Source organism: Taudactylus pleione, unplaced genomic scaffold (assembly GCF_031769625.1).
Source record: "Taudactylus pleione unplaced genomic scaffold, aTauple2 ptg000454l, whole genome shotgun sequence".
Taxonomy (NCBI): Eukaryota; Metazoa; Chordata; class Amphibia; order Anura; family Myobatrachidae; genus Taudactylus; species Taudactylus pleione.
The window spans coordinates 1,621,476-1,634,040 of NW_028284856.1; the positions used below are offsets into that span (position 1 = coordinate 1,621,476).

Here is a 12,565-nt window from a genome sequence, read left to right on the forward strand (position 1 = left end):
TATTCCCTTAATATTTAAGGATCACTCTGAGCCCCGCATTTGATCAGTAGGGCCTACAAGCAAAAACTAGCTGTGGCCTGTTACTGCTTGGCACAGTCCCCCCTCCTCCATTTAGATTTTTGCCTATATTATGGGAGTCACTGCTAATAAGTCTAATTTACGATTAGAATGTTAGGGAGTTAAATGAGAAAATTAAGTGCTCTCTGGTGTTATGTCAGCTGAAGAATAACTCTGATAATTGTTTACTGAGTCGCCATGGCGGTGGTGTTGGGGTCCTTCTATCCCCTGGTTACTCCTACTAACTCATACCCCCTGAACCATCCTTTACATTCTCTACATTTAATGTTCATGCTATAGGCCTCTTCCAACCAGTACACCTCCGAGTAGCTGTCATTTACCATCCCCCTGGCACTCCATCCAAATTCCTTGACAACTTTGAATCCTGGCTCTCTCACCTTCTTTCCACAGACCTTCCCTCCATTATCTTAGGTGACTTCAATATTCCAATAGATATCCCCACAGAATCCTCTGCCTCCAAACTCCTTTCCCTCAAATCTTCATTTGGTCTCCCCCAATGGACCTAGTCATCCTCCCATGTGAGTGGGTATTCGCTTGATCTGGTCTTCACTCACTGTTGTGATATTTCTGATTACTCCAATTCCCCATTCCCCCTCTCTGACCATCACCTTCTCTTTTAACTTATCCCTCTCTCCTTCCCCTCCTCAAACCCCTAAGGCCACCATCACTAAGCGTAACATTGAGGCTATAGACACAGTTTCTTTTTCTTCCCTGCTTGACTCACTGCTTTCCCCTATTCGCTCTCTCTCTCCTGCCCTGAATAAGCTGATTCCATATACATTGCCTCCTTTACTTCTGCTCTTGACTCTGTTTCTTCGGCGATCACTACTCACCCTCGCAGATCCACACCTCAACCCTGGCATTCCAAATGCACCAGATACCTGCAAAAATGTTCATGAACCGCCGAGCAATAGTGGAGAAGATCACGCTCTAAAGCAATTTTCTCCATTCAAAATTTATCATACAGCGCTGCCTTTCCCTCTCTAAACAGTCATATTTCCAGAACTTCATTTCCTCCCAGTCCTCAAATCCCGAAAATCTCTTCACCACCTTCAACTCCCTCTTCTGCCCACACCCTCCTCGCTCTCTGTCCTTGGCTTTGCTACCTACTTTACATCTAAAACAGATTCCATACGTCAGGACATTATATCCCACCATGCCCATAGCACTCCACCTCCTCCTTTCCTGGATCACCCCTCCCCATCCATTTTACCAACTCTGACATCATTCTACCCTGTATCTGGGGAGGAAGTCACGGCCCTCATCCGGTTCTACCCCTCTTCCATTCCCCCCCCCCCTCCCCCGACCCTATCCCTTCACATCTCCTCTGCTACCTCTCACCTTGTGTCTGTTCCCATCAGGCTCACCTCCTCAATCTCTCCATCTCATGTGGCGCTGTCCCTTCGGCCCTGGTCTACCCCATTCTTAAAAAAACCTACCCTTGCTCCTAACACTCTCTCCAACTATCGACCCATCTTTCTCCTTTCTTTTGCCTCCAAACTCCTTGACCGTATTGTTTACAGCCGCATTTATTTCCTCCCACTCCCTCCTTGACCCCTTTCAGTCTGGCTTCAGTACTCTCCACTCCACTGAAACTGCCCTCAGAAATTACATCCTTGATGCCAAATCTACGGGCCACTACTCTCTGCTCATTCTCCTCGACCTCTCTGCTGATTTCGACACTGTGAACCAACCTCTCCTGCTGCATATCCTTCACTCCCTTGGTCTACGTGACACTGCCCGCATACCCCTCTGACCTATCTGCCTCCATCTCCTCTCATGACTCCACTTCCCCACCAGATTCTCTAACAGTAGGTGTTCCCCCAAGGTTCTGTTCTTGGACCTCTCCTATTCTCCCTCTATACGTCCTCTCTAGGTGGACTCATCAGCTATTTTGACCTCCATTATCATCTCTATGCTGACGATATCTACCTTTCCTCCCCTGACCTCTCCCCCTCTGTCCTCACTTGTATCACCAACTGTCTCTCTGCTATCTCTTCCTGGATGTCCCAGCGCTTTCTTAAACATAATAATAATAATAATCATTATCTATTTATATGGCACCACAAGTATTCCGCAGCGCCTTACAAAGTAGATAAACAAATAAGTTGACCAGTGACTTACAGTACAATACAATACAGGACAAGGATAATATACATTGCTATATTAGCGACCATAACACCAAGATAAGCAACAGAGCAAAGTAACCAAGTGTTAGGTACCCTAGTGGGGAGTAAGAAGTAGATGAAAGTAAAGTAAGGAGAACCACTAGAGGGTAAAGGGCCCTGCTCGTAAGAGCTTACATTCTAAAGGAGAGGGGCAGACTAACAGGTGTGACACAGATGGGGTAGACAGGGAGGAAGGAATATGTAGCAGCAAGTTAAGATGAGAGCTGGAAGGCTTTGATGAAGTAGTGGGTCTTGAGAGCTCGCTTGAGGGATTGTAGAGAGGTGGAGCGTCTGATGGGAAGAGGGAGAGAGTTCCAAAGGTGGGGAACAGCGCAGGCAAAATCTTGGAGGTGGGAGTGGGAGGAAGTAAGGAAGTAATCAGTTTGCATAAGAGGTGGCGTGCATTTCTTGAACAAAGAGGGAGGAGAGTGGAGGGAGATGAGGTCCGAGATGTAAATGGGAGAGGAATGGGTGAGGGCTTTGTAAGAGAGAGAGAGAGAACCTTCAATTGGGTTCTCAAACCTTGCTTTCATAAAGAACACAGTTCACATAGACCTCTATGTTTTTACTAAAGGCTTTTTGACACGGTCTGCATACACTCTCCCTCTATACAACTTTGGAGAAATCAAACTTGGTAGGGAATTTATGGCACAATGTTCCAGCTGTATGTTTAGGATATTTCATAATATCCTAGATGCAGATATTGATAGATGTAGGGAATATAATATCCTGTTACAAAGGGAACACATTTTTTCACGTTTGGCGGGCAGATGAATGTACGGAAGCTGAGACAACCTCATCTTTTTGAGCTTCTCATAAATCATTTTCCTGTATAGATTTGGCACTCCTTGTCACTATGGTTACTGGTGTGAAATAAATGCAGGGTAAAATCTCTATTACCAGAGGCCACCGTAGAATTTTTGTTTCCCAAAAGGTCATTTCTTCTGGAAACTTAATTTATTATGGTTGACAAGGATGTGATTAGGGTCAGGGATGGTTAGTCAGAGTAAAGTATATTTTGACTCAAAACTGGCCACAGCACAGCACCCAATACTGTGGGTTGCAAAGTCTTTATATGAGGAACATTAGACAGTTGTCAAAGCTTTAGAGATTGTCATCCAAAATAGGAGTTAAAAACACAAACGTAGGGATGTGCATTCATGATCCCTATGACAGGAGGACATAGCTGCCGGCCCAAAGATAATACATACACTTACTGTTGGATAAATCTAGGTCCCTGTGGTTTGTTAAACATGTTTAATAGGAGCATTCTGATAGATGAAGTAGTTATACTTGGCAAGAGCCTACAGCGCCAGAGTTCCGACAATTCTGAATAATGGGAATAGTGAGGCACTGCTTAACGCCAGACACAGCACAGGTGTTTAAAGAGTATTATTGATAGTATCTACAAATCAGTAGCGAGCTATACTATGGCTGACTTTCCCGAGTTACTTAGTGAACATATCTCTTCTCACACAAGCCTCATCGGGTAAAGCATTTTTATATTGTTCCTTTATGCTCGAGGAGGTAGACAATCCATTCACTTCTTTTGTGAACAGAAAAGCGCCATGACGAATGGTGGAGCTCGACAAGAAGCACAAAGAAAATTTCTCGATATCTTTAACCAACTATAGTCGAGTGAACTCTCACCGTCTATGTCCAAAACCAGGGAAAGATTTGCACCAATCAAATTCGTACTTCCCTATTTTACTTCTAGCTACCAACATAAAAAACGAAGGTAAAATCCTAACTAATAGGTAGATCAATGTATTACTGGAAATTAGCCAGACTCAAACAGGATTCATGCCAGATAAGCATTAAATTACCAGATGTATATACCATATTCCAGCTCCTTCTATTACTTTCCCAAGATGCAACTATGGTGATCGATTGTCCTTACCTGTTCTAAATAATGTGGAAGGTCTATATGGGCTCAGTAGCTCTATTCCTCCTCCAGTTGCTCAGGTTTGGGTACGTGTATGGGTCATTTGCCATTGGTTGTGTAACAAGTCAGATATGCCGCCCTTGGGCTGTTTTCAGGGGCCATTGAGCCCTTGGTGGGTAATATCAGAGATTGTTCAAATATCTGTGCCATTCCTATACTTTAGAGAATAAAATAGAGCTTATGCTCAATGGACTAAATTGCTGCATCTAGGGGACACATATCAACTTTTGGGCTTAAATAGGAGTATTTTTCCTGTAATTGGGATTCTGCCAGTCCATCCTCCAACATAAATGTACTCTGTTTCAAATACTTTGGGATCTGTATTTTAGCTACTGCCGAAATATGTGCATTTAAATATTTGGCCAAAGTTTCTCTATATACAACAACAACAGACTCCAGTACCGATATCCACATATATTTTTTTAAAGACTGATCATAAAGTTGGGTACAGCATCACGATGGTCAGAACGTTTGCTGTGGGATCAATACTGTGAAAATGCCAGGGAATTTGAGTATTTTCACGCTAACCCTCCAGTTGCGCAGCCCCCCCCCCAACCGTCACGCAGCCCAACCCCCGCGCCACCCAACCGTCACGCAGCCCAACCCTTACTGTTGGTAGTTGTTGCCATTCTGACCGGTCTGGATCCCGTCGCCGGTATTGTGAACGCCAAGATTCTGACGGTCGGGTTGCTGACTACATTCCTGATCACCTTATCTTTCTTGATATTGTTTGAGAAACATGCTAAGATCAGTCTTCATACAATGCGCATACACAGAGACAGGGGTGTTCTTGTCCTGCCCAATCATACACTGTTATTACATTTTGTTCAACTTAGACATCCCAAACAGTGGGTGGGAGACAGAGTCTATAATGACCTGCATTGCGAGCTGGTATGACAGTACAAAGTGCAAATGTCCACAGCAACCACTCAGCACTTACCTTACCCCATACACAGGAAGACTTAGCAAGTAGACTGACTGCCTGAGCGTGTCCCCAACTTGGCTATGTAGGGTGGGATACCAAAGTCTAAATTAGTGCAATATATCACTGCCCTTATAGTCAGTCTCAAACAACTGACCATTTACAATCACATGTTGCTGTTTTGGTGAATGTATTGGAGCCACATTTGCTGCAGTTCCGATCTAAGTTATCTGAAACGACATCATGAGCTGGTGTAATTACAACATGTAGAGACACCCTAATATTACATAGATCAATTAAAAGCAATTGCTAGGTGGTTGCTACAGCTCACAGCTCTTTATACTGTGTGTACTACTTTATCTTGACTGCTTACAGCCAGCCATGTAATAAAAAAAAAGAAAGATCATTACCTCAACTGCTTTAGCAGCTTGTTCCCGATTCTCAAACTCAATAAATGCAAATCCCTTTGGGTCGCCTGTTGATTTGTACCGGGGAATGCTTATATAGACCACTGTGCCACATTTACTAAAAACCCGTTCAATCCAGCTGTGGGTAACGTTTTTAGGCAGCAGCTCCTGAGAACATAAGAAACATCACACATGAAACGTGAACAGCAATTGTATAAGGGTAGATAAACTGAAAACGTTGACACCCTGTTTTGCTTGCTTGCAAAAATAAGTGATTCTAGACAGGTCACTGCAACCATTCTCTGTGTACTGTATGATAATGTTATATTGTCTGTAACAAAAAAAAACCCAGGCTTTCAAATGATTCTACAGAAAAAAATATTGCAGAGCCAGCACTATGAAATACTCCATTCACAAGTTATGGGCCCTTACATCTGCGATGGATTGACTCAATTCCCCGTCCTGCTGACCCCGGGGAATCAGGCAAATCCAACATGTTGTAAATCCTCGATGAGCCGATCCCACCCAAAACACTATCGGGATTGGCGAGTGAGAGATTTTTAACATGATGGTTTGCGGATCGGCAGAACCGGGAATTGAAGCCGTAGATGTAGGACCCCACATTATTCATGACAGATAAGTCACTGCAGATCTTCAGAAACAAAAGCTGAGGGAAAGCTGTCATTTTTCTAGGTATTTACTGCTATACATACAAATGTAATATTTTGAAACATATTAACACTAAAATATGTATGTGTATTGCTTTACAGTATAGAATAGCAGGCATCTCCATATTCAATTCCAAAGACTTTTCGCCGGTGCGCAAAGTCTGCTCCTTGTAACCAGCGGAAAAGATTCGCCTCTGAGTGCAGGTGGAAAAAAGTGCAGAATTGGGGGTTTGGGGTGCAAAGTTGGGGGAACACCCCTGCAGCCTTTGGACATCCCCCAAAAGGTAAACTGCATCAAAAAAAGTTTATTACTTTAAACCACCTCAAAAAAGTACTTTCGTTTTAGGGGGCGAAAAAAATGTAAAGTTGGGGGATAAACTTAAAAACTAGCGAAATAGATTCCAGGGGGACCCCAAAGTATGGCCCAGCTGTTTTTTTTATTGCAGGTGCTCGCTGAAGGTGCGTGTACATTTTTTAAAACAGCACTTTAGCGATTTTTAACCATGCTTGCACCCATTTTCATGTACCCCAAAATTGCTGGGACTACTTATTTTTACACCCAAATAACGGCAAAATTCTATTCTTCACCACTTGTGCAAAGAAGCTATTAGCAGCTCAAAATCACAGAAAAAGACTAAACCCTATTTAGCATCTATTGAGAGCATTTAAGCACCCCAAATACCTTCTTGCAGGGCTATTCGGGGATATCTATAGTGATCCCCAATGTTAGTGCATCTTTTGGGGGGGTGTCAGGCTGATTTCCTCAAAATTGACAGCACTTTGCCTGTTTGAGTTTCGCCGGGACGCGTTTTCGCGTACTTGAATAGAATAGGGCGAAAAGCGGAGGTAATCCATTTACATAGGCTACATGCTTCTCTTTTTCCGCAGTCATGGAAAAAAATGTGCAGAATGGATTTCCACCTGTTTGCCAGTGTCTCCGACTGTCAACATCACTGCGCCCAACAGCAATTCACTGGCTATACCACAATTTTCCCCACCCACGGGACACTGCGTCCCACGGGTGGGGATGGCACCTGGCAGGCTGTTTTAGAGGGGCGCCGGGTGCATTCTGCCCTTTTGAAATCGGGCAGGGAGCAGCGCCCCACTAAAACAGCCTAGCGGGAACGCTGTAAAAAATACTTGACATTATAAGATTACCATGCTGTGCATATACAGTACTTTTGCGGATACCAGAACATTAGGTTCCAATTGACGTACAAGAATGACTTACCGCATACACAGTACGCTCATCCACATCTGGTGGCTTCTCTCCTATAGGAAGCCGTCTTCTGATTTTGGTACTTTCCAAATTCACCTTGGAATTAATTAAATAAAAATGAGAAAAATCCCTTCCATAGTTGGAGCATAGGGATAGGAGCTATGATAAACACTCACCTCTACAACCGAGGAATTCTTTATGGCTCTGGCAATTAGCTTGGCATCTGTGGTTAGTTTCTTCATCTTATTAAAGGAGGCCAGCATGGATAGGTCAATGTCTAAGATAAAAGGACAGATATGATAGGGTATATATGCTGAAAATATTGAGTATATAAAACAGACAATTCGATAACAGTATTTACATTATCCATATACATTTGATTGTGAAATACTCATCTAAAAACCATCAAGTGACGTTTATTACTGTTGCACTTATTTAGATTGGTGTTATTCTACCCATACGCGGCTGACTGCCTGACTGCAAAACACCTTCATCTGTACACAATTTGCCAATACATTCAATTTATGTCATTTCAGCATCTGGCCATTTACTGATCACATTGTTTTGAAAGAACAGTTATTTAGGACCCCCATGCAAAGTGATGCTAGTATGGCAGGACTGAAAACAACTAAAGCTTGGTGACTCGATTTGGGGTTGTGCATGGCACTTACAACCAAACAAAAGGCATATGTATGGTTTTATACAGAAGTTTGTGCCTTTGAAATAGCTTAATGAAAGGATGTAATGTAAATCAAATCAAATGTGGGACGAGCTGAAATAATAGTGGTAGTAAAAACAAGTAGGTTTTGAGCTTTAAGTAAATTGCAAAATAAATATTATAGAGAAAGAGTACATAAAGATCACATTTTAATGCAATAAAATTCCATGGATATTGCATGCTTCAGAGCCACAATGTCCCTTACAGGCTTGAGACTAACAACATTTCCACCTTGAAAATAAAGCTGTGAGGTTAAACACTAGGACCTTTGTACAATGTAAGATGCAGAGTGCTCAATGCCAGGTGACAACAGGGATACAAAGAGGCCTCTCCACATATACTCAGTCCTAGCTACTGGGTTCTCTGCATTGCACATTTTCATGAACATGCACAAAATGAGATTAAAACTTGAATTTCCTCACACAAATGTGACAATGAGGTAGCATGAAACTCATCTCCCCCCCTGGGATGTAAGAGGAAACACACAGCCATTTGTTTTCTATATGCAGATTACCTATTGAGATCCTAATTCGGGTTTAGAACACAAATAAAAATGAGCTCCCCTGCAGTATACTGAATGAGTGACTCAGTAGGTCAGGATGATTTACCTAGATATAGATAAAGGACTACACCGCACCTTGTCCCATCACGATGAAGCAAACAGCAAAACATTATGCTTTAAATCTTCAGATATGGAAGTGTTAAACTATGGAATTCATTATCTAACGCAGTTACATTCCAGAAAACACAATAAAGGAGCGGCAATGCATATCTTTCTTTGCAGAAATAGCTTTGTAAGCAAGGGCAGTATTCAATAGTTTCTACTCCCCTTCGCGCCCGACGGAGCTATTCAATTGTTGCTCCTGCCGGGCGCAATCAGCTGCTGGCACACCATTTCAGCTCACACCCCCTGCGGGGTGCAGCGGAAATGGGTGAAAAGTGACCAGTTTGGGCACCCAAATGGCACTTTTCGTGATCGAGCCCAGCACTTTGGTCGGGGGTAGCTGTTTTAAGCGGCTAAACCCGACCTCTATGGGCGCAATCAGCGCGGTAATCAGCAGTGATAGCGCTGAGCGAAAAAAATTGTGGGTCCCAGGGCCCCTCACTTTAAAAAAAAAATAAGAGATATGGTAAGCACTTACCCTTGTTATCTCTATTTCTACGAAGTCCATAGGGTTCCACAGGATACCTCGGGGTATAGGTGATGACGTCAGTCTTCAGGCACCACAGAGTTAAAGTTTTCAGCCTCCCAGGATGCATCTGGGTCCCTCTCCTATATCCTGCCCCCGGGCCAAGGCATCTCAGTTACGTCACAAGCCATAGGCCGGAGGAGGAGAAGAAAGAGAGAGAAGAAAAATCTGGACACTCACAAGAATCACATTCTCACCATAGGGAGACGGAAAACCGGTGACCAGAATAAAGCCCATCTGCAGTACAGGTGCGACAGGGCGGGAGTCCTGTGGAACCCTATGGACTTCGTAGAAATAGAGATAACAAGGGTAAGTTCTTACCATCTCTCTTATTTTCTACTGCAGGGTCCATAGGGTATCCACAGGATACCTTGGGGATGTCCCAAAGCAGTATCCTTTAAGGGTGGGGACGCTCCTGTGCTGAGAGGAGAATCCGCCGCCCGAAGGAAGCATCCTGAGAGGCAAAGGTGTCAAAAGCGTAATACCTCACAAAAGGTATGGACAGAAGACCACGTAGCAGCCTTGCAGATCTGAACTGCAGAGGCACCACGTCTAGCTGCCCACGAAGGACCCACAGACCTAGTGGAATGAGCCCTCACCGAGGAGGGGACTGGAAGATAAGCTTCTGAAATTGCCATACGAATCCAGCCTGCCAAAGTCTGCTTTGAAGCAGGCCAACCCTTTTTACGGAAGCCATAGAGGACAAACAAGGCGTCTGACTTCCTAAAAGAAGAAGTGCGGTCAACATAAATTCTCAATGCCCGCACAACATCCAAAGTGGCTTCACCCACTGAAAGTCCAGGTGAATTGAAAGCCGGCACAACAATTTCTTCATTGATGTGAAAACTGGATACCACTTTGGGAAGGAATCCCGGACGAGTGCGAAGCACCGCCCTATTCCGATGAAAAATCCGAAAAGGGGGTCTACAAGAGAGAGCCCCTAAATCAGACACACGTCTGGCCGAGGCAATGGCCAGAAGGAACATGGTTTTAGCTGTAAGCCATTTAAGGTCCACTGAGCCCAGTGGTTCAAATGGCGGTCCCTGGAGAACTCTCAGGACCACAGCCAAATCCCAAGGCGCCACTAGTGGAACAAAAGGTGGCTGAATGCGAAGAACACCTTGCATAAAGGTGCGCACATCAGAGAGCGCAGCAAACCTACGATGAAACCAGACTGACAGAGCAGACACCTGCACTTTCAGAGAAGCCAGGCGAAGCCCATGATCCAGCCCAGCCTGTAGGAATGCCAACACCCTAGACAGGCGGAACTCCCTAGGAGAATACCCTCTAGGTCGACACCACCAGAATAAAGTATGCCACACACGATGGTAGATTCTTGCCGAGGATGGTTTCCGAGTTTTTAGCATGTTTTGCACCACAGAGCCAGAAAACCCTCTGGACCTTAACATGGCCGTCTCAACAGCCACGCCGTCAAAGACAGCCGAGTCAGGTCATGGTGAAGACAAGGATCCTGTGACAGCAGATCCGGTTGTAGTGGTAACCTCAGAGGAACGTCTACTGACAAACTCTGAAGGTCGGAGAACCAGTGCCGTCTGGGCCACTCGGGAGCTATCAACAGTAGCGTACCTCCTTCATGTTTGAATTTCCGGATTACCAGCGGAAGAAGGGAAAACGGAGGGAAGAGGTAGGCGAACTGGAACGTCCACTGGACGGACAGAGCATCTACCAGAGACGCCTTTTCGTCTCTTGTTCGATACCCGTACACCGGCAACTTGTTGTTGTGTCGGGACGCCATGAGGTCTATCTCTGGGAGACCCCACCTGTCCACCAGAAGCTGAAAGACCTCCTGGTGCAAAGACCACTCTCCCGGAGGCACGTCCTGCCTGCTGAGAAAATCCGCTTCCCGGTTGAGGACTCCCCGGATGAACACTGCTGATAATGCTGGGAGATTGCGCTCCGCCCAGACCAGAATGCGGGACACTTCTGCGAGTGCTGCCCGACTTCGGGTTCCTCCTTGCCAGTTTAAATAGGCCACTGTGGTGTCGTTGTCCGACTGGACCTGCACAGGGTGACCCTGAAGAACCGGCTGTGCCAGCTGGAGAGCTCTGAACACCGCACGGAGTTCCAAGATGTTTATTGGAAGCTTCGCTTCTGCCCGAGTCCACCTTCCCTGAAACAAGTGCGGACCCGTGACCGCTCCCCAGCCCCGGAGACTGGCGTCCGTTGTCAACAGGACCCAGTTCGCCACCCAGAACGGGCGACCCTTGTTGAGGTGGGTCGTCTGCAACCACCAGGTTAGAGACAGGCGAACCTCCGGAGTAAGCTCCAATGTCTGGGACCTGAGACACTGAGGCAGTCCATTCCATCTGGACAGAATCAATAGCTGCAGAGGTCTGGAGTGAAATTGGGCGTACTCCACCATGTCGAATACCGACACCATTGAGCCCAACAACTTCATTGCCGAGTGTATCGACACTCGACGACACTGCAGACAACTGCGTACCCTCAACTCCGTCACAAAGATCCGCTGCTGCCTGGAGTCCAATAAGAACCCGAGGTGCAGGATCCTCTGAGACGGGATGAGAGTGGACGTCTGCCAGTTTATCAACCAGCCGTGACGTTGCAGTACCGCAATCGTCAGATCCAGATGGTGTAAAAGTAGTTCTGGAGACCTCGCTATTAACAGGAGGTCGTCCAGATAAGGCAACAATCGGACTCCCTGCGTCCGCAGGTGAGCCGTCATGACCGCCATGACCTTGGTGAATACACGTGGAGTTGTCGCCAGGCCAAAAGGCAGCACCCGAAACTGGAAATGTTCGTTGCAGATTGCAAATCTGAGGAACTGTTGATGGCGCAAAAGAACAGGGACATGCAGATAAACCTCCTGGATGTCCAATGACACCATGTAGTCCCCAGGTTCCAGTGCCAGAATAATGGACCGTAGGGTCTCCATCCAAAATAAATTTGTTGAAGGCCTTGAGGTTGAGTATTGGACGGTAAGACCCATTGGGTTTCTGCACCAAAAATAGATTGGAACAGAAACCCTGGCCCCTCTGGGAGAATGGAACATGCACTATAACTCCACCCTGGAGCATAGTGTGCAAAACCTTCCGCAGTTCCGAGGCTTTGTTCCGGTCTAATGGAAGACCTGTGGTAAAGAACCGGGATGGAGGCCGGAAGGAGAGGGCATACCCGTGAGAGACCACCTCCTGAACCCAAGTGTCCGTCGTAGTTCTTGACCAGCACTGGGCGAACTGAAGCAGGCGGCCCCCCACTATGGGATCCCCCA

At 45.7% G+C, this 12,565-nt stretch overlaps 1 protein-coding gene across 4 annotated transcripts in view; it reads right to left on the reverse strand.

The window, feature by feature from the left end:
• LARP7 (La ribonucleoprotein 7, transcriptional regulator) overlaps positions 1–12,565 on the reverse strand; it is a 63,137-nt gene that overhangs the window by 32,722 nt on the left and 17,850 nt on the right. For all 4 annotated transcript variants that reach the window (XM_088448332.1, XM_088448330.1, XM_088448331.1 and 1 more), the window contains 3 exons: positions 7,584–7,684; positions 7,420–7,503; positions 5,524–5,688 (listed from right to left, as the gene is read on the reverse strand). In XM_088448332.1, the coding sequence (XP_088304458.1) occupies positions 5,524–5,688; positions 7,420–7,503; positions 7,584–7,684 (350 nt within the window). The remainder of the gene's footprint in view (positions 1–5,523; positions 5,689–7,419; positions 7,504–7,583; positions 7,685–12,565) is intronic.